Below are 23525 nucleotides of genomic sequence, written 5' to 3' on the forward strand. Positions count from 1 at the left end.
CAGGTACTCCTTAGGTACACAGAACAGTTCAGTTTATGCGGCTCCAGGTTGATTCTAATTAAAATGCCGTGTTTTTTAGTCTCTTTGAAGCGACAGATACACTTTAAATGCACGTTTTTGGCACAACAGATAATTTCTCTCAGACTGCTTCTAAAGGGTTATTCTACTAGATTAGGAAATAGCTGAAGGGCTAATGGGGAAATATAGCAGTTTCTAAAGGGTAAATCAAAGTCTTTTAAGAGTCCACCGCTGACACATGAAAAGCTGTGACCGGATTCCCTTCCGCAGCATAATACAGAGGAGTCCATCTTATATTTCTTCATATATCACTACATCCAGGAAAGAAGAAATCTACACAGAATTCCAGTATGTTACACACAACACACAATCTCTTCTCACACAGTGGTATCCTCCCAGCTCAAAAGCAGGAAGTCTCACTTGTCTGTCAAGATAGTGAGACAATGGAGAATCCTTCAGCCTTCCTCTCTCAAAAGGGACAGAGCTTTTATACTAAATTGGTGAGGACAATTTTTACTTTTGCTAATGTACATAAATGAGAGGGCTAAAATGTTTACCTTATCCTGAAAAATGGTGATGTACACTGGTGGGAACCAAGCCATACACAGACTAGGATTGCATCGGAATAAGTTTCTTATTTCAAAGATGTTCTTTTGTGAAACCGAATAAAGATATAAACAAATCTGAATAAATATCTTTAACATTATAATTGCAAAATATCATTAAGTTCATAATTGTAAACAAAGCAAGAGTAGAAGATATCATTTTAATACTAGTAATAGTTGTTCAGGTTAAAAGGAAAAAAAAAAAAATGGATGAAATGAGCAGGGTGATGCCAACTGTCTGTTTACGTCACTCTAACAATTTTGAATGTTCGATGCGTGTGATGATCCAGTCTGGTTTTACTCCTTGGGTAAATTCTCTGCGAAACCTGGAATGAGGAAAAAAAAAAAATTGTTATACAGAATTGATTGGCCAAGGTGGCATTTACACAAGCGAAATAATGCCTATGGCAACAACCTTCTATTCACTACAACTTCAGTGTCATTTATACACCAATAAAGCCGGGATCACACTTGCGAGAAACTCACATGAGTCTTGCACATCAGTACACGGCACTGCTGCCGGCACTCGGACTGGAGCACTCAGCTGCATAGAAATACATGCAGCCGCACACTCCAGTCCCGAGTGCCGGCGGCAGTGCCTGGTATTGAGATGCGAGACTCGTGCGTTTCTCGCAAGTGTGATCCCGGTCTAAAGAATAGATTGGTCAAGGTGGCATTGGTGTCAGAGACGCCACAAATAAAACTATCATTTCTGCACTGATAGACCAAAGGCAGAGAGGTAGCTTATAAAGGAACGTTAGAACTTAAGATTCCTGACCCATGAGCACCGAGTTTGATTTTCGTATCATTTCATTAGGAAGAGAGGAGGAAAATGCCACCAGACACCACTTGTAACAGGTCATCTCCATTGAAAGCAAATGGATCAGAAGTTGAAATTCCAAATGCCTGATCCTTCTCTTTCCCCGGCCTCCTCTTTTAGGGGAATCGTGAGGCCCCTCAATATTTCCACTGTTTATTAATACCCCAAATGTATGTATGTTTATTGCTTCTTTTTGAAGTAGGTTGTCTCCTAAAGAACCCCACTCTCACTCCGACCAAACACTGCTTCCCCTTACAATACCAGCTCATTGCCAAGTGGTCTTCTGTAGAAAAAAAGGCTTGTCTGCATGTGACACCGGCTTGAGGAATAGAACAGTGCATCGTAAAATAACCTTAGAAGGCTTCTTACTCATAGTTTGCAGTGAGGATACGCTTCGAGTCCTTTACATTTTCTTTCCCCATTACAACTTGGAATACTTTTGTTCCTTCTAGATCTTCATCAGGAATATCTGCATATGACAGGTACCAAAACCGCATGAGTATACGGACAAATTTCCTACCTATAGAAAAAAAAAAGGAAAAAAAACGCTTATTTTCTGTTCTAGTGAACAATAAACATACAGTGATTGCATGAAAGGGAAATGCATTTTATGTTCATCTGTTGGACCCCAGTATGATCCCTCCCTGCCCTAGCCAATTTGTTTTTTTGTCTCTTTTATTCTTTCAACCCCTTCCTCCAAGAATCATAGTTTTATTATTTTTTGGCAACATAGGGAACTTTTTTTCTGCAGTACGAGATATAATTTTGAATCACACTATTCAATTTCTACTATATAATTGTCTAAGGGTACTTCCGTCTGTCCGTCTGTCTGTCTGTCGCGGTTATTCGTTCGCTGATTGGTCTCGTCAGCTGCCTGTCATGGCTGCCGAGACCAATCAGCGACGCGCACAGTCCGGAAAAAAATGGCCGCTCCTTACTCCCCGCACTCACTGCCCGGCGCCCGCATACACCCCTCCGGTCACCGCTCACACAGGGTTAATGCCGGCGGTAACGGACCGCGTTATGCCGCGGGTAACGCACTCCGTTACCCTGTGTGTCCCCCACTTTGTACTATTGACGCTGCCTATGCGGCATCAATAGTACATGTAATGTAATAAATAATTAAAAAAAAACCTGCTATACTCACCCTCTGTAGTCCGCTGAGCCACTCGCGCCGCCCGCCATCTTCCGTTGCAGGTTGCGGTGGCAAAGATGGTATGGCAGAAGGACCTGCCATGACGTCACGGTAATGTGACCGCGACGTCATCACAAGTCCTGCGCGCCTGCGCGGAAAGGACGTGACGTCACGGTCATGTGACCGCGACGTCATCACAGGTCCTGCGCTCAGACCAACCCTGGGACCGGAAGCTGCCGTGGACTACAATGGGCCCTCGGAAAGGTGAGTATATGTTTATTTTTTAACCTGTGACAAACGTGGCTGGGCAATATACTACGTGGCTCTGTGCTGTATACTACTTCGCTGGGCAATATACTACGTCACTGGGCAATATACTACGTCACTGGGCAATATACTACGTCACTGGGCAATATACTACGTCACTGGGCAATATACTACGTCACTGGGCAATATACTACGTCACTGGGCAATATACTACGTAACTGGGCAATATACTACGTAACTGGGCAATATACTACGTAACTGGGCAATATACTACGTAACTGGGCAATATACTACGTAATTGGGCAATATACTACGGCGCTGAACAATATACTACGTCGCAGGGCAATATACTACGTCGCTGAACAATATACTACGTCGCAGGGCAATATACTACGGCGCTGAACAATATACTACGTCGCAGGGCAATATACTACGTCGCTGGGCAATATACTACGTGGCTGGGCAATATACTACGTGGCTGGGCAATATACTACGTGGCTGGGCAATATACTAGAATACCCGATGCGTTAGAATCGGGCCACCATCTAGTATCATATAATGTTCTGGAAAACTGGGAAAAAAATTCCAACTGCAGTAAAACGGCAAAGAAACCCACAGCAATTCCGCCACCATATTTGGTTCTTACAGTCTTTTAGTGTTTTGTATAAATGACATGCAACATGATTCTTCAGGTCAATAGGGATGGCTGACACCAAAAATGTACAGTTTATTTTTAAGTAGTCAAAAAAAAATGGTTTGTGGTGCCATTTGCCAACATGCAGCGTTTTAGTCAGTTTTTGCTGCATTTTTGGAGTGAGTTAACACATGGGTTAAATAATGTTATATTTTAATAGACTGGACTGTTAAAGGGGTTGTCCGTTCTAAAACGACAAGTCTGTAGTCACTCTATGTGACTGTGGACTTGTGAGTCCTCACAGTACACGCACTGCGCGTGGCGAAGATTCTCCGGTGTCAGCGGCAGGAATGGCGGCCATGTGATCACAAGTATGCAATATTCATACTCCACGCCAGGATCCACAAGTCTGCAGACACAAAGTGAGCGCAGACTTGTTGTTTCAGACCAATCTCTTTAAAGAGGCAATACTGAATATGTTTATGTCTTATTTTGTTTTAATTTCCACACTTTTAAAGAGGGGGAAAGCAAGGGCGATTAGATAGAATTTTCTCTTAAATTTTTAAAAAGATTTTTTACTTCAATTTTTTTTTACCATCCCTTTATGAAACTTGAACCTGACTGTTCTATCTACTGAAATACCACAATGTTGCAGTATATAGCTAAAATCATGGTCTCCAATTATGCCAATAGCTGGGCTTTACAGCTACAGCTGTCCCATCATGGCAGCCATGGGTGCATTAAGCTGCTGTTACAGGCAGATCCCCTGAAAGCTGTGATCGAGAGCAACTGCAACATTTAGGAGGGAGGCAGCCTTCAGATCGGTACCTGATTGTTATCATGGTGACATGGGGTCGTCATAAGCTATGGAAAGCTTCTTAGACCACGCTCAAAGCATGGTCTAAGAAGCTTCTGTATAGGTATAATGCATCGCAATGCATTATACTTGTGATCAAAGTTAAAAAATTTTTTTTTTAAAAAAGTGAATGTCCCATAGGGGGACTAAGTAAAAATAAAAATATATATTAAAAATAAAATAAATCATAATAATCATAATAATGAAAATATTACACTAAAATACATATTATGTAAAAAAAAAAAAAAAGTACACATTTGGTATTGCCGCATCCGGAATGAGCTGATCTTTAAAAGTGTTATACTAGTTAACCCCTTCAGTGAACATCTTAAAAACAAAATAAATAAAAAACGTGGCAAACAATACTTTTTCATCATACTGCTGGAAAAAAGTGGAATAAAACGTGATCAAAAAGACAAATGTACATAAAAATGGTATCCCTGAAAACATCTTGCAGCGCAAAAAACAAGCTGCCATACACCCATCAGTGGAAAAATTAAAAAGATATAGCTCTCAGAATATAGCAATGTAAAAATAATTATTTTTTCTATGAAAGTTTTCAATTGTGTAGAAGCGACAAAACATAAAAAAAAAAAATCTAAATATGGTATCTCTGTAATCCTACTGACCAGAAGAATAAAGCTGCCTTACCAATTTTAGCACACGTGAAACTGCATAAAAAAAATAAAAACACATAATTCCTGAATTGCTGGATTTTGTTCAATCTGCCTCCCAAAAATCAGAATAGAAAGCGATCAAAAAAAGTAATGTGCCTGAAAATGGTACCAATAAAAACATCAGCTCGCTCCGCAAAAAACAAGCCCTCAAATGACTGTCGGCTGAAATATGGAAAAATTATTGCTATCTAAATATGGTGATGTGAAAACTTGCCTTTGAAAAAAAGTCCTTCGGTGTGACAGCAGCCAAATATAAAAAAACGCTATAAATCTGTTATTGCTGTAATTGCAGCGACCCAAAGAATAAAGTCGCTTAATCACTTATACTGCACTAGATGGTGGCCCGATTCTAACGCATCAGGTATTCTAGAATATGCATGTCCACGTAGTATATTGCCCAGCAACGTAGTATATTGCCCAGCAACGTAGTATATTGCCCAGCGACAAAAATAATAAATAATAAAAAATAAACATATACTCACCTTAGTCCTGGCTCCTGTGTACGGTGCATGCGGCAGCTTCCGGTAGCAGGGTTGGTATGACTATCAGCGCAGGACCTGTGATGACGTCGCGGTCACATGACCGTGACATCATGGCAGGTCCTTCTCGCGCAAGCACGCAGGACATGTGATGACGTCGCGGTCACATGACCGTGACGTCATGGCAGGTCCTTCTCCCATAGCATCCTTAGCATCGGAACCTGCCGGCGGACAGGACGCGACGTCACAGGGTGAGAATAAGGTTTTTTTTTTTTTTTGTTATCATTATTTGTAACATTAGATCGTTTTACTATTGATGCAGCATACACAGCATCAATAGTAAAAACTTGGTCACACAGGGTCAATAGCTGCGTAACCGGAGTGCGTTACACCGCGGTCCGGTAACGCTGGCATTAACCGTGTGTGAGGGCTGACTGGAGGGGAGTATGGAGCGGGCACTGACAGAGGGGAGGAAAGAGCGGCCATATTGCCGCCAGACTGTGGCCGTCGCCGATTGGTCGCAGCAATGGTCATGGGCGTTTTGCCAGGACCAATCAGCGACTTGGATTCCATGACAGACAGAGGCCGCGACCAATGAATATCCAAGACAGACAGACAGACGGAAGTGACCCTTAGACAATTATATAGTAGGATGACGAACGGAGTAAAAAATAAAACCAATTCTTCACCTGCTGTTGATTTGTTCATTCTGCCTCCCAAATATCGCAGTAAGGTTCGACGCACATTTATCCTGTGCTAAATGCTTATACCGGGGTTTCCATGTAAACACGTTATTCAGACAGAACCCCCAGTGGAAGACTTTTCTATAATGAGGCAGATGGAGACGCTGTCTCGCCTATGATTTGGTAATATACATCTTTTTAGGCGTAAAAATGCCAATCGGCAACAGTTTTGTGCACTTCTGAAAAGAAGGACACCGCAGAACAGAGTCCAGACAGAATCCAGAGTAACGCTGCTGCCTCATTATAGTGAACGGATCCCTCAGGGTTGTCATCTGAATCATGTCACGTGATCCCAAACGTTTTGTAAAAGTTCCCAACAAAAGATTCAAATCAATCCACAAAAAAAAAATCAAGTCCCCATTCAGGTCTGTCATCTGTTAACGGAAACATAGGGGGGGCTTCCATGTAGCTGGTAGTATAAAGGCTCTTCAAGTGAGCAATGCACCTCCCCCCACTCCCAAAAGAAATCCAGCTAATTCTGCACTCCAAAATCCAAATGCCCCCTCCATTCTGTACCCCAGTGTGCCTTAACCACATTTAGCATCCACATGTTTGGCAGGGTTATAATTTTCAAAAAGGGGTCTCTTGAGGCGGGATTCTGCTCTTCTAGCACTTAGGGGCTCGGTATATGGAGTCTGCAAACTATTCTAGGAAAATCTGTATCTCCAGAAAGAAAATAGCGCTCTGTTCCTCCCGAGTCTCTCTGTATGGCTAAGTAGTACTGTACAGCCCATATGGAGTATTGTCAGGTTCAGCAGAAATTGTGTGACAAATGTTTGTGTCATTTTTGCCTATTTCTCCATGTGAAAATGTAAAACCTGGAGCTAAAACAAAATTTTTGTAGTAAAAATGTAATTATTTCTTCTTCTCTGCCCAATGGTATAAAATTCTGTGACCCATCTGTGGTGTCAATATGATCACTGCACCCCTAGATGAATTTATTGAGAGGTGTAGTTTGTTAATGAGGTCACTTATGGGGGGGGTTCTGCTGTTCTGGCACCTCATGGGCTCTCCCCAGTGGGTCATGGCACCCACAAACCATAACAGCAAAATCCGCACAATAATATGGCTCTCCCACACACTCCTGAGTTTTGCACTGTGCCTGAAAAGTATTTCCCGATTACATGTAGGGTATTGACGCACTCAGGAGAAATTGCACAACAAAATGAGAGGTTCATTTTTTCCTATTAGCCCTTATAAAAATAAATATTTGGGACTAAAACAACATTTTAGTGCTAAAAATGTAATTATTCTTTTTTCACCGCCCAATGGTATGAATTTCTGTGAGGCACATGTGGTGTTAAAATGATCACTGCACCCCTGGATGAATTCATTGAGATGTGTAGTTTGTAAAATAGGGGGCCTTATAGGGATGGGGGCCTTCAGCGGTTTTGGCACCTCAGGGGCTCTGTCACTGTGACATGGCATCCACAAACCATTCCAGGAAAATCTGAACTCCAATTTGGCGCTTCTTCCCTGCTGAGCTTTGCACGGTGCCTCAAAAGTAGCTTTTGACCACATTATGGGGTATTGGCGTACTCAGGCCCAACAAATCGTATGGTGCTATTTCTCCTGTTACCCTTGTGAAATTAAAAAAAATTGGGGCTAAAAGAATATCCAAACGTGACATGGCATCCACTCTCTATTCCAGCTATTATATATCAAAAAGTCAAATGGCGCTCCTTTCCTTCCAAGCCCTGTCAGGCGCCCAAACAGTAGTTTTCCCCTACATACGGGCGTACTCAGGACAAATTGCACAACAGATTGTATGGTTCTATTTTTCCTGTTACCATTGTGAAAATAAAGAATTTGGGGCTAAAATAAATTTTTTTGTGATAAAAAGTAAAATGTTAATTTCTTTCTTCAACATTTCAATGATTCCTGTGAAGAACTTCTTCAAGGGTTAATAAACCTTTTAAATGTGGTTTTGAGGACTTTGAGAGGTGCAGTTCTTAGAATGGTGTCACTTTTGGGTATTTTCTGACCTCCCAACATAACTTAAAATGTGATGTGGTCCCTAAAAAAAAAAAAATTGTTTTGTAAATTTTGTTGGAAAAATGAGAAAATCGCTGATCAACTTTTAACCCTTCTAACTTCCTAACAAAAAAAAAACGAGGTCTCAAAAATTGTGCTGATGTAAAGTAGACATGTGGGAAATGCTATTTATTAACTATTTTGTGTGACATAACTCTCCGATTTAAGGACATAAGAAGTAAAAGTTTGAAAATTGTGAAATTTTCAAAATTGTTGGCCAATTTCCGATATTTTCACAAGTAAACAAAAATCATATCGAACACATTTTACAACTATCATGAATAACAATGTCACGAAAAAACAGTCTCAGAATCAGCGGGATCTGTTGAAGCGTTCCAAAGTTATAATCTCATAAAGTGACAGTGGTCAGATTTAAAAAAATGAATTAGGCCCGGTCATTAACCTACAAAGTGGCTTGGCCCTTAAGGGGTTAAACATCTGTACTTGTTCCTCACACATACCATTATCATCATAATAAATAGCTACATCTCCAGGAAAGGAGTACATAATCTCATCACTCTCTGCCGCCAGGGCATTTCTGTAATTGTCAGAAAGCACTGAACATTTTTCCTTCACATCTTTCAGGATCTGCAGCATAGAAAAAGAAAACGCATTGGTTACTGTTTAGATATTACAAATGTTAGAGGGTACACTTAAAGCCCCTGTCCCCCCCAAAATGTAAAGGTGATGATACAAATATATGTAGGAATAGTTCTGTCTTTAGCAAGGATTTTTTTTTGGAGGAGGGGACAAATATCTGAAATAATGGAGACTGGCGGAGGCACAGAGGATCAATATTAATAAAACTAATTAATAGGAATTATCAGATGGCACCTCCAAAGTGTTAGCTATGTCAAATCATTAGATTACTTATAAGACATAACAACTAAAAACAAAACCACTTAAAAGGTATAGTCTGAAGACCCCGTATATGAAAGTATAATTATTCCTCCCAACTACACTGATGCCCAAATGGGGAAATCAAATAGCATCCAATGACAAGAAACAGGATAAATGCGCCAATAGCAGGCAGGCACAAGTCTATAGGGGCTGGGGTAGAGTAATGCAGTATCAAAAATAGGACATTTATTTATAGGGAATCGGTCACCAGGTTTTTGCTTCCCCATCTGAGAATAGCAGAATATAGGGGCAGAGACCCTGATTTCAGCGATGTGTCACTTAGTGGTCTGCTTGCTGCAGTTTTGATAAAATCCCAGTTTCCTCTGCTGCAGATGTAGCAGTTCTCTGAATGCTGAGCTCCGTATAACCCCCGACCACGCCACTGATTGGCAGCTTTCTCTGTGCATTGTGCAAAGTTCATGAATATGAAGGACTACATGGCAGCCTGTCTCCACCAACTTCTTGAAAAGAAAGTGAGGATTATGCAGAAGCACTGCTGACAAATTTCGTCATAATTTATGCCATAAAGGTGGTGTAAATTATGACAGAAGTGAACTTTAACCCAATATATCGCTTACCTCTGGCGCCAGCTGAATAATGTGTCAAAATCATTAAACGGTACAAGCCTCTTAATTAAATTGCTGCATCTTATACCAGCGATTCCTTCATTATGACTGGTCTACAAAATGCTAGTTTTGATGAATCAGGGCCCAAAAGTACCGCACTGTCAACTGGCCACTTTATAGCGGTAGATATATTATGTGTGCACTGTAGGTCTGTATCGGAGCAACAAATCATTGCTTTTAGTGTAAATAAACAGACTTCTTCCTAGTTGCTTCTGCTTTTTCTTTATTTCTGTTTTCTTGCACTGATGAAGAGGTAAGCTTGCTTCCAAGCCCCCCCCCCCAAAAAAAAGATCCACGGAAGTTCACGATTTTATTTAAATTTATCAGTAAGAAACAGTTCAGTGAGACACAAATACAAAACAGAAGCTAATGAGAAGCCATTAAATTTGCATCTATGTTTCAGGCATCCCCACTGATTTGCACGGCCGAGACCAATTTGCACGCTCGGATTAGACTAGGACTTCTCTGAATCTCATGGATCCCACACTCAGACCCGTGATCTTTACAGATTGTGTTGATAGATCCATTCTATGGGCCTTAGTACTGTCCGGGGAAGAGTTGGACAGTACACAGATGTGTAACTGAAGCCTAAGGCTACTTTCACACTAGCGTTAACTGCAATACGTCGCAAATGCGTCGTTTTGCCGAAAATACGCATCCAGCAAAAGTTCTTGCTGGATACGTTTTTTCGTCATAGACTAACATTAGCGACGCATTGCCAAACGTCGCGTCCGTTTTGCGACGCTTGGGCGTGTGGTAGCGGACCGTCGGGAGAAAAAAACGTTACATGTAACGTTTTTTGCTCCCGACGGTCCGCTTTTTCCGACCGCGCATGCGCGGCCGGAACTCCGCCCCCACCTCCCCGCACTTCCCCGCACCTCACAATGGGGCAGCGGATGCGTGGGAAAAATGCATCCGCTGCCCCCGTTGTGCGGCGGAGACAACGCTAGCGTCGGGAACGTCGGCCCGACGCACGGCGACGGGTTGTTCCCGACGCTAGTGTGAAAGTAGCCTTATAAATACTGATGTGAGAAAGTGACCTGAAAGTTGGATACCCATATTATGAGTTCAGCTCTCCGACTAACCCTGTAAGCCTCCCTTTAAACTAAACAAATACTTGTGGGACTACAGGTCCCAGAGCAACATTACTGGCTTACAGTGCAGAGGATCTCCTCTGCAACACATACCGGCCGGTCACTGTCTCATTATTACCATTACCCAACGACTGCCATGCACTCCCATGGCCTCAATACTCCTCCGTGTGTATTCTGAGAACATACAGTGCCCCCTAGCTGCAACAGGGGTCACTGCCTCACACATGGCATAACAAACGGTGACAAAAACAGTGTCACAAACGCCATAAAAAACATAAAAAATACGATGAAAAAAACGCAAGTAACCTAATAGATTCAGAAATAGTGCACGAGATCTGCAACATCAAAAACTCACCAAAAGCTCATTGTGGGAACGCAGCCTAATAGGAATTGCACATACCTCACTTGACACAAGATTTTCTAATGCATCAAAGTTGCACTGAGACAGCAGCCTGGATACAAAGGAAAAGGCCTAAAAAAAAAAAGAAAAATACAAAACAATCAAAAGGGATCTCAAAATAACCCAGTAGATCTTTAACCAAGGTAAAGCAATAGCAAAAGTAACCCTTTGTAGTGTTGTTTTTATTATGTGCAAAGTTCAACATGCAGCAAATAAATAAGTCTGGTCCGTTGTCTAACCGACACTGCAGTATGCTGGAGTCATGCTCCTCGGGGAACCAGAGAAGATCCCGACTATTCTGCTGAGGTCCCAGGATAGTCCATGAGCCGGGCCAGATATCGGTACCACCCGGAGTGACTAATTTTCTTTGGTATTTTTAGGTAGATGCATGTCTGTAGTTTATTTTTTGATATGATAGCCCTTACATATACGTAGCTTATTAACCCCTTCAGCCCTAGGCCTATTTGTACCCAAGTGCCTAAGCCAATCTGACCTGTGCCACTTCATGGGCTAATAACTTTGGAACGCTTTCACCTATCCAAGCCATTCTGAGATTGTTTTCTCGTGACATATTGTACTTCACGTCAGTGCTAAATGGGAGTCAATATATTTTACCTTTCTATATAAAAAAATGCTAAATATTCGGAAATTTTGGAAAAATCGGCAATTTTTTAACTTTGAAATTCTCTGCTTTTTACAAAAATACTGATACCCCCCATAATAGTTATTAATTTACACTCCCCACATGTTTACTTCATATTGGCATCATTTTGAAAATGAAACCTTATTGTTTTACGACGTAATAGGGCTTATAGTTTTATGCGCAATTTTTCACATTTACAGCAAAACCCACTTTTCAAAGGACCAAGTCACTTCTGAAGTCACTTTAAGGGGCTTACATAACAGAAACCACCCATAAATTACCCCATTTTGCAAACTACACCCCTCAAGCTGTTCAAAACTCATTTTTAAAAACTGTTAACCCTTTAGGTGTTCCACAGGAATTTTAGCAGAATGAAGGCGAAATTTCAAAATTTCATTTTTTTTCCAGATATTACATTGTAATCCAATTTTACCTGCAACCTAGCAAGGGTTAACGGCAAACCCAAACTTGGTTACCCTAATTCTGCAGTTTATAGAAACACCCCACATGTACTCGTAAACTAAAGTATGGGCACACAGCACAGCTCAACACGGAAGGAGCGCTATGTGGTTTTTGGGTGGCGGATTCACTGGAAGAAATCTAGGGGGCCATGTCACATTTGAAGGCTGCCTGAGGTACCCCCACAGTGGAAACCCCAAAAAGTGACCCTATTTTGGAAACTACACCCCCAAGGAATCTTTTAGGGGGTATAGTGACCACTTTGACCCAACCAGTGTTTCACAGTAGTTGGAAACACTTGGTTGAGAAAATGGAAAAAGTGCATTTTTTACATGAAGGTGTCATTTTAGGCTCATTTTTTTATTTTTAAGAGGTGTACCAGCAAAAAATGCACCCCACTATTTGTTCACCAATCTCTCCCGAACACAACAACACCCGATATGTTGTCGTACACTGCAGTATTGGGGAACGGCAGGCCTCGGAAGGGAAGGAGCGCCAAATGACTTTTGGAGTGCAAATTTTACTGGAAGAAATCTAGGGGGCTATGTCACATTTGAAGACACCCTGAGGTGCCCCAACACACGCACACACACTGACACATACACGTTCTGTGCTGAACAGGACTCTCCGGTCTTCTCTGCAGAGCTCCTATCTCCCTCTGTAGAGGCTGACACCTCCCAGGCTTGTGACTGATCACATGGCCGTGACATCACCACAGGTCCTGTAGTCCTGTACTGTGTGCTGCTGCTGGTAAGGAACTTGTGGAGAGAGGGGGAACAGTCACCTAGCACCAGCGCTCCCAGCTCTAAGAACGAGCGCCTCATGAAGGTGGGCCCCTGCCTCCTCCTTCCCTGCGCGGCGGCCTTTCCCCCCGGCGGCTGTATTCGGCGTATAAGACAACCGCCCTCTTGGAGCCATGTTTTTCATGGCTAAAAAGTCGTCTTATACGCCAGGAAATACGGTAAATAAAATTTTAATGTTTTTCTTTGTGTTTGCAGGTGTTTACTGACTATCTAACGGCATGATGGAAGTACCAGCAAGGAAGAAATCACGGATCGACTGTATCATACACTGCTCTAATGATGACAGCGATGATCTGGCGTCCCTTAAGGATTTGGACTCCTGGAAAACATTGCTTAGGGCTGCAGAGATCAGGCAGCATGAATCAGTCCTGGTAGCAGCTAAGGGCCTTGAAGAAGGAGAAATACCACACATACAATATCACCGTAAATGTCGTAGTATCTTTACAATGAAGAAGTCACTGGATTCTATCCTTGGCAAGGGTGTCAATGTCGAAACAGCAAGCAAAATCTCCATGAGGAAGCTACCGAGGGGTGCCCCCAGTGATAGCAGGGTGTATGCCAAAGTATGTATCTTCTGTGAGAAGTCAAGCAAGTACCTAAAAGGAAAACAAACAAGGGAGCCAATTGTCCAGTGTGTTGAGCTACGAGCAGATGAGACGATCCGCAGAGCAGCGATAAGGAAAGGCACACAGAGAATACTTGGTTTACTTAGCAGAGACCTTGTTGCTGCAGAGGGGCACTACCACAAGTCGTGCTACAAACTATTCACAAAAGATGATTCCCAAGTGGCCTGTAGGTCTAGTGCAGCTGAAAATCAGGTCGAAAGCGAGGAAGTACGCTACGAAGAGGCAAAGAAAGAGGCCCTTGAAGAACTCTTCTTGTATATAAGGACTAAATTGTTCCCAAACCCAGAAGTACTGCCTATGATAAACCTCACATCTAGGCTTGAGAGATTAATGATATCCCGTGGTATCATCCAACTGAAACCATCGACAAAGAAACATGTTCGACGAAAACTTGAAACAGAGATTGGGGAATCACTCCGCTTTCTCTCAGATGAGAAAGGTAAGCTTCTAGTCTATCCATGTAGCCTATCAATGGACGACCTTGTCCGGCAAGTACACAGCATGACAAAAGATCTGCAAGAAGCAAGAGCTGCTAACTCTGGAGATATCGTAACCAAAGCAGCAATGCAGCTAAGGAATGAGATCAAGAAGCAAGATGTGAGTCAGCCATGGCCTCCCAATACAGATCAGAATGTCGTTCCTGCATTAGTCACTCAATTCCTGCAAACCCTGCTTACAGGAGATTGTGAGTGCCAAACTACCTGTGAAAGAGCTCAACGTCTTGCCACATCCTTCGGCAGTGACTTGGTTTTTGCTGTTACCAATGGAAAGACAAAGCCACCAAAGCACGTACTGCTATCCTTTGCAGTTAAGTCTTTGACCGGCAATACAGAACTGATTCGAACTCTGAATCGTCTTGGCCACTGTGTGTCATATTCAATGGCTGAGGAGATCGATACAGCCCTTTGTATCCAGAAGTTGGAATGTTCAAAGGATGACATCCCAATGCCAGCAAGTATCTACCCAGGTGTGTTCACAACCCTGGCCTGGGATAACATTGACAGACTTGAGGAGACACTAAGTGGAGCAGGTACATCTCATAGAGTCAATGGCATTGCTGTTCAGTCCAATGTTGCATGCTCTGTGACAAAGAAAGTCCTGCCAGATGTAACCAAGTCGAAGAAAAGAAGCATAACTCTGACAGAATTAATGCTACCGATATACAATGTTGGGCAGCGGGGAGAGCCACCCAGGATTGAGACTTCGAATGTTAACACTACCAAGGAGGTCCAGGATTCAAAAACCAAAAACCATATCTGGCTTCTGGCTAGAATGTCAGACCATGAGGATCAGACCACCAGCAGTTGGACTGGGTTCAACATAAAAATCCGCAGCGACATTGTAGTGGCCCAGGACACTGTAAGCTACCTGCCCACTATCAATGCTCCTGCAACAGCCATGTCCACTGTGAATGAAGTCTTGGAGCAAACACATGCCATCATGCAGACCCTGAAGCTTAACAGAATTGTGTGTGTGTTTGATCAAGCACTCTATGCCAAAGCTGCCGAGGTTATCTGGAAACAGGAGAAGTTCAAGAACATTATAATTAGAATGGGTGTCTTCCACACAATCTGTAATCTCCTCTCTATCATAGGGAACAGATTTCAGGATGCAGGCCTTAGAGATCTGTGTGTTGAATCCGGTGTAATCGCTGAAGGATCAGTGTCTGGAGTGATGGACGGCCGGAGGTACAACAGAGCAGTGAGACTACACAAGCTGGTCTATGAAGCACTTATGAGGCTTGCATGGAAAAACTTCCTTCCATGGCTAGAAGAAAACCATGCAAGGGACCTTCACCATCTGGATGAAACACTGAAGAACATCACAAACTTTCGCATCAGTGTGTCGCAGGGATCCTTCGAAAAGCTCTTGGATAATGAATCTTGCACACTTACCCTGAAGCTCTTTCAAGTTTATCTTGAGACCCTCAGAAATGAACAACTCTCAGCATTCTGGATGTCATACTTGGACATGGTCGAGACCATGCTGGCCCTGGTTCGAGCTTCAAGAGAAGGCAACTGGATGCTTCACCTAGGAGCAATCCGACAGATGATACCATGGTGTTTTGCCTATGACAAGGTCAACTATGCCCGATACCTAACCTATTACTATGCCACAATGTCTCGGCTGCCCATAGAACACCCAGAGGTCCATGAATACTTCATGCAAGGTGGCTTTTCGGTCCAGATCGGTAGCAAGAATCCTTTTGGACGAATTCCTGTGGACCAGACCATTGAAGAGACAATCAACAAAGACACCCAGACACCAGGGGGCACAAAAGGCTTCAGCCTCAAAGTTGGAGCTGTTTCCAGGTTCTACCTGACATCAGAGTACCGCAGTATGTACTTGAGGCAGCTGAGGGCCCTGGTAGGCCAACAATATACTGACTTCAGCCATTCAGACCTACAGGTGTCTAGGATTAGAAGAGATGAAGCCGATGTCCAATCTTTCGTTCAACTGCTGGAGACAGGTTGGGTGAACCCCTTCAACAAAGAGCATAATGGTGAACTTATCAGTTTGTCAACAGCGACTGTAGCACCACCAGATGTAGCCAAAGACCTTCAAGGGGCATACAGTATAGGAGAGGATGCATATCAAACATTCAAGGATGAGCGTTTGGGTACCGATAAGCCAACTACATTGTTTCATGACAAGATGACGAAGAACAAACTTAAAACGTTCTCTAACATCCAAATGAAGACACGCAGACAAGGTCTTGGCAAGGAGGTAATTTTGAAGGCTGACAGAAACCTATTTGGCCAGATGATACTTGTAGCTGAGAACAGAAAGCTACAAATGAGTGATGTCTTGACTCATCCCCTGGGTCCATTGCCATGGGCACTTGCCAATGGTGATGGGTCTATCCGCAAGACCAACAAGGCTGCCCTCGCAAGGGAGTTGGAGAGGAATGCTCGTCCTGCAGAAGTGATCCCCGAGCCCTCTGCAACCATCATTGATGGGATGAGCCTGGTTCAGAAACTGAAGGGAAACAATGCAACATTTGGCCAGCTAGCAGGCACAGCAATGAGTCGCGCTATCCATGAGGGTGCTAAGAGCAAGCGCATTGATATTGTCTTTGACGTCTACAAGGAGACATCCATCAAAGATACAGAAAGAGTCAACAGATATGAAGGCACAGGGATCCATTTCAAGAACATTCAACATGGGCACAACATCCAGCAGTGGAAAAAGCTTCTAAGTAGTTCCTCCAACAAGGCAAGTCTCATAAAGTTTCTGGTAGAAGAATGGAAGGCGAAACACCACAGGGAGAAGCTTGAGGAGAAGGAGCTGTATGTCACATGTGAGCAGCTCTGCTTTAAGATCACCAAAGAACAGTGGGAAGAGGCTGCTGACCTTAAGTCAAATCAAGAAGAAGCAGACACACGCCTCCTTCTCCATGCTCTTCATGCAGCAGAATCTGGTTACAAGTCGGTCATCATCACTTCGGAGGATACTGATGTCATGGTCCTGTGTCTGGGCATGTGCCACAAAATCCCATCCCACCTGTTCCAGAAATGCGGTACACAGAACCGGACAAGATTCCTGGATATCACCACTCTGAGCCGAACATTGGGAGGCAGCGTATGTGATTCATTGATTGGTATGCATGCATTTACAGGCTGTGACACCGTCAGTGCATTCGCTGGCCGTGGGAAGATGACGACACTCAAGCAGTTGAAGATGAACAAGACATACCAGGATGCCTTTCAGGAAGTTGGTCGTTCATGGGAAGTGTCTACCGAACTTTTTGAGAAGTTACAGGAAATCACCTGCCACATGTACCTGCCAACTACCCAAACAACTGAGGTAAACAGGCTCCGTTATCAGCTGTTCTGTGCCAGACGTGGAGTGGTAGAGTCAAGTCAACTCCCTCCTTGCCAGGACTGCCTTTTCATGCATGCACTGCGTGCAAACTACCAGGCTGCGATCTGGAGGAGAAGTCTGCAGAGCCAGCCATGGGTTGCAAACCCAACAGACTGCGGTTGGATGATAGATAACGACGGAAAGCTTGTTGTCAAGTGGATGCAAGGGGCACCAGCACCAGAAGCTATTATACAGCTACTGTCCTGCAAGTGTGTGCGGTCATGTGAACTTCCTCAGTGTACTTGCCTCAGCAATGGCCTGAAGTGCACAGACATGTGCAGATTACAGACATGCCAGAACAAGGGTACTGAAGACGAGCCAGTAGAACAACAGTCAGATTCAGAGTCCGATGTTGAAGATATTATGGAGTAACATATATATATATATATATATATATATATATATATATATATATATATATATATGCACATGACATGTTCAGTGTGTATTTACATAACTTGGATTAAATTTTGTTACAAATACTACATCTAGTCACTCCGGGTGGTACCGATATCGTCATATTTGGTTCTTGGCTCATGCTAAAATTCCTGTGGAACACCTAAAGGGTTAACAGTTTTTAAAAATGAGTTTTGAACAGCTTGAGGGGTGTAGTTTGCAAAATGGGGTAATTTATGGGTGGTTTCTGTTATGTAAGCCCCTTAAAGTGACTTCAGAAGTGACTTGGTCCTTTGAAAAGTGGGTTTTGCTGTAAATGTGAAAAATTGCGCATAAAACTATAAGCCCTATTACGTCGTAAAACAATAAGGTTTCATTTTCAAAATGATGCCAATATGAAGTAAACATGTGGGGAGTGTAAATTAATAACTATTATGGGGGGTATCAGTATTTTTGTAAAAAGCAGAGAATTTCAAAGTTAAAAAATTGCCGATTTTTCCAAAATTTCCGAATATTTAGCATTTTTTTATATAGAAAGGTAAAATATATTGACTCCCATTTAGCACTGACGTGAAGTACAATATGTCACGAGAAAACAATCTCAGAATGGCTTGGATAGGTGAAAGCGTTCCAAAGTTATTAGCCCATGAAGTGGCACAGGTCAGATTGGCTTAGGCACTTGGGTACAAATAGGCCTAGGGCTGAAGGGGTTAATAAGCTACGTATATGTAAGGGCTATCATATCAAAAAATAAACTACAGACATGCATCTACCTAAAAATACCAAAGAGAATTAGTCACTCCGCTTGGTACCGATATCGTCAAATTTGGTTCTTGGCTCATGGACTAGGAGAACTTTAGATTGCATCTACACCATCAATGTCTGATTTTCTGGGAGCAGAGCACTTTTATCCCAAATAGGTCTACAGCAGTAGATGCTGCTCTGTGATCAGTCTCACGGGGTTAGGCTTCATACACACATAGTTTTATGTGTATGCCAGAAATATATGTTGGAAGGATCTCATGCCTCCTATAGCATAAAAAACAACATAAAACCCTTGTTTTCCACTGTGGTATCAAAGTACGGGTGACTCTCTGTTTGTAGGGATATGGCTGACATCATATCACCTGGCTACATTGTACACATGCAGTGGATCCTTCTAGAAATGGAAAGACAAAAAAAAGGGAGAAGCCAGCACTGCTAAGGTCAGGACACAATACATAAGGTGCACCTGCACATACTGAATTCTATCTGTATTTCAAATATGAGACATTTAGCAAACAATTGATCTATTCTTTGAGTATGTGCATATGCACCTTATGTATTGTGTCCTGACCTTAGCAGTGCTGGCTTCTCCCTTTTTTTTTGTCATTGGTAAGTGGCTGACCACCACTGTTGCTGCGCATGCTGGGTTAGGTACGCCTTTCTTTCTGTGTTCTCTGTGATTGATAGGCTGCTGTTCACACACACAGCAGCCCTGCCTCAGGCTCTAGTTAATTGTGCACCTGTGTCTCAGCCTGTTTCACTCTTTAACTTTGGTGCTGGTTTGGAAGTGTGGAAGCCAGATCTGAAATGTCCGCACAGGACCTGATCGGCTTTTACCTGCGCTTGCCTTTCGCGGCATCAAGGGAGTGATTCTGAAATGCTCCAGGTACAGTTTGCATGTTATGGTAATGTTATTGAATGTGGTCTTTCCTTTTTTTTCTCACTCTTAATACATTTAGGAGGCAGTAATGGCACAATGTAAATAAAATATGTAGAGTAGGACTGCCCCATTATGAGAATGCCGTGAAGTGGCGGGGTAGCTCAAAGAATTGATCAATTGTTTGCTAAATGTCTCATATTTGAAATACAGATAGAATTCAGTATGTGCATATGCACCTTATGTATGGTGTCCTGACCTTAGCAGTGCTGGCTTCTCCCTTTTTTTTGTCCTTCTAGAAATGGATCCTGGAAGATTTACATAGACTGATTATAATTCTCCTATGTTTTGACTCTAGTTCTGTCTTTGCTCAAAATAAAATCTTCCTGTGATTCCAGCCTAAGAATGAATTAAAGGGAATTTCCTCCAATTGGCTTGTGTCATCTATTCCTAGGATGGAAAATGTCCGATAGTGGGGTGACAACCTGGAAAACATTCAGGACCATCTGTGACCTTTATCCAGTTGCCCAGAAACATTGGAAAAGTAGATTTGCAGCCCTGGAAAGTTGGCAATACCAGACTGCGAGGATCCAGCGTGAGCGGTGGCCTGAAGCGACCGCACGTGATGAGCAAGTGTCCCACAGATGCATCGCGGCGTGGGACGCTCTGGATCCACAGATGCATCGCGGCGTGGGACGCTCTGGATCCACAGATGCATCGCGGCGTGGGACGCTCTGGATCCACAGATGCATCGCGGCGTGGGACGCTCTGGATCCACAGATGCATCGCGGCGTGGGACGCTCTGGATCCACAGATGCATCGCGGCGTGGGACGCTCTGGATCCACAGATGCATCGCGGCGTGGGACGCTCTGGATCCACAGATGCATCGCGGCGTGGGACGCTCTGGATCCACAGATGCATCGCGGCGTGGGACGCTCTGGATTTTTTTTCAACTTCAGACTGGTGAGGGATATTGTGTTTTTTTATCTTATTACAGGGGACAAATGCTTCCGGGGATTAGGTGTTAAAGTGAGTATAATGTGATTTCTTAAAAAAAAAAAAAAAAAAATTCTTCATTTTACAGTTGATGTAGACAGCGGGTGCTGACTACAACTCTCATCATTTCTCCCCTACTAGGCCGATCACAGGCAGAGCAGGGGACAATGATGTGAGTGGTCTTCAACACCTGGAGCCGGGGAACAGCGAACACGAACAGTACAGCCGATTCCCAGGCGCCAGTACATGTCATACTGATGACACACGGTTATACGTGTGGGGGACGTTCTATGTCTAAAGATGGACATGTCATTGTGTTTAGCCCGTGTACACACGATCCATGGAAACACACTGACATGTGCACAGACCCATCCACGTGAATGAGTGTACCTGTGTCCCTGTCTCTGGTTCGTGTGAAAACTGTCACCACTCCTGTCAGGCCCCTTCACAGGTCAGTGTCTAAGGGGAATAACCCCATCCCCCTCCCACCCAGGAAGAACCGTACAGAACAGAGGGACTCGGGGCCTAAGTACAGACTGCCACTCCTAACACGGCCACTAGGCGGCAGCAGAGAGACAGGAGCGCTATGGGCAGCTATAGAGCTGTGCCCCCACTGCCCTGCCCCCAGCGGCCTCTCACTTGCTTCGCCCCATCAGTGAATTCTTCCACGGTGAAGTCCCGGTCCAGGTAGGCTCTGATGAGGAAGAAGTAGATTTTGGTTCGAAACCAGATGATGGGATTGGGGACACCGACAACCACTACCCGGCTGGAATCCGGGCTCTGACTGCTAAGCCCGCGGGACACGCTGAGGAGACCCGAGCACTGCGGAAACACCGGCGGCCTCAGCAAGGGAACACGTGATAGCGGACATGTCAGTGACCTGACACATAACCGAGGCAACCGGAACACCGAGCGCAGCATGGCGCACGCGCTAATGTGTCCCCCGGAAGCACGCGCACCATAACACAGGCCCGGCTACAACTGGTCCTAGTAGGTCACGTGAGCTGAGGCCACATGACCGGGAGGGAAGCGGAGGGGCTCGTCTATGTATCTGTGTGATGAGAGGAGAACAATATTGTTATGGGAGACTGAGAGGATTATATTACAGCCTGCAGTGTTATATTGGGCACACAGATCAGCCTCCTCTGCACTGTTATACGGTGCACACAGATCAGCCATATATTATTATTACTACATCATGCACACAGATCAGCCATATATTACATCGTGCACACAGATCAGCCATATATTACATCGTGCACACAGATCAGCCATATATTACATCGTGCACACAGATCAGCCATATATTACATCCTGCACACAGATCAGCCATATATTACATCGTGCACACAGATCAGCCATATATTACATCCTGCACACAGATCAGCCATATATTACATCCTGCACACAGATCAGCCATATATTACATCGTGCACACAGATCAGCCATATATTACATCGTGCACACAGATCAGCCATATATTACATCCTGCACACAGATCAGCCATATATTACATCCTGCACACAGATCAGCCATATATTACATCCTGCACACAGATCAGCCATATATTACATCCTGCACACAGATCAGCCATATATTACATCGTGCACACAGATCAGCCATATATTACATCGTGCACACAGATCAGCCATATATTACATCGTGCACACAGATCAGCCATATATTACATCCTGCACACAGATCAGCCATATATTACATCGTGCACACAGATCAGCCATATATTACATCCTGCACACAGATCAGCCATATATTACATCGTGCACACAGATCAGCCATATATTACATCCTGCACACAGATCAGCCATATATTACATCCTGCACACAGATCAGCCATATATTACATCGTGCACACAGATCAGCCATATATTACATCGTGCACACAGATCAGCCATATATTACATCGTGCACACAGATCAACCATATATTACATCCTGCACACAGATCAGCCATATATTACATCGTGCACACAGATCAGCCATATATTACATCCTGCACACAGATCAGCCATATATTACATCGTGCACACAGATCAGCCATATATTACATCCTGCACACAGATCAGCCATATATTACATCGTGCACACAGATCAGCCATATATTACATCGTGCACACAGATCAGCCATATATTACATCCTGCACACAGATCAGCCATATAACATCGTGCACACAGATCAGCCATATATTATTATTACTACATCCTGCACACAGATCAGCCATATATTACATCCTGCACACAGATCAGCCATATATTACATCGTGCACACAGATCAGCCATATATTACATCGTGCACACAGATCAGCCATATATTACATCCTGCACACAGATCAGCCATATATTACATCGTGCACACAGATCAACCATATATTACATCCTGCACACAGATCAGCCATATATTACATCCTGCACACAGATCAGCCATATATTACATCGTGCACACAGATCAGCCATATATTACATCCTGCACACAGATCAGCCATATATTACATCGTGCACACAGATCAGCCATATATTACATCGTGCACACAGATCAACCATATATTACATCGTGCACACAGATCAGCCATATATTACATCCTGCACACAGATCAGCCATATATTACATCCTGCACACAGATCAACCATATATTACATCGTGCACACAGATCAGCCATATATTACATCGTGCACACAGATCAACCATATATTACATCCTGCACACAGATCAGCTATATATTACATCCTGCACACAGATCAGCCATATATTACATCCTGCACACAGATCAACCATATATTACATCCTGCACA

At 43.4% G+C, this 23525-nt stretch overlaps 2 protein-coding genes across 2 annotated transcripts in view; one reads left to right on the plus strand and one right to left on the minus strand.

Moving 5' to 3' along the window:
• Window positions 1–700: 700 nt before the first annotated feature.
• Window positions 701–21682, minus strand: MAIP1 (matrix AAA peptidase interacting protein 1). The gene is made up of 5 exons (XM_077272020.1): window positions 21358–21682; window positions 11289–11360; window positions 8730–8856; window positions 1813–1963; window positions 701–949 (listed from the first exon to the last, which is right to left on the minus strand). The coding sequence occupies exons 1-5, from the start codon at window positions 21637–21639 to the stop codon at window positions 871–873; spliced, it is 711 nt and encodes a 236-aa protein (XP_077128135.1). The 5' UTR covers window positions 21640–21682; the 3' UTR covers window positions 701–870.
• Window positions 21271–23525, plus strand: part of TYW5 (tRNA-yW synthesizing protein 5) — a 54800-nt gene continuing 52545 nt past the window's right edge. The window contains exon 1 of the mRNA XM_077272017.1: window positions 21271–21405. The gene's annotated coding sequence lies outside the window, so the exon portion shown is untranslated. The remainder of the gene's footprint in view (window positions 21406–23525) is intronic.

This window comes from Ranitomeya variabilis, chromosome 7, assembly GCF_051348905.1.
Source record: "Ranitomeya variabilis isolate aRanVar5 chromosome 7, aRanVar5.hap1, whole genome shotgun sequence".
Lineage (NCBI taxonomy): Eukaryota > Metazoa > Chordata > Amphibia > Anura > Dendrobatidae > Ranitomeya > Ranitomeya variabilis.

Bases quoted from the DNA above. Each gene is read 5' to 3' on its own strand.
- MAIP1 (XM_077272020.1), bottom strand. From the start codon at position 21,639: ATGCTGCGCTCGGTGTTCCGGTTGCCTCGGTTATGTGTCAGGTCACTG. The intron at 11,361-21,357 runs GTGAGAGGCCGC...TTTTTTTTTTAG, and splicing joins TCACTGATGGGGCGAAGCAA to GCCTTTTCCTTTGTATCCAG. The intron at 950-1,812 runs GTAAGAAGCCTT...TCCTCATTCCAG, and splicing joins ATCCTCACTGCAAACTATGA to GTTTCGCAGAGAATTTACCC.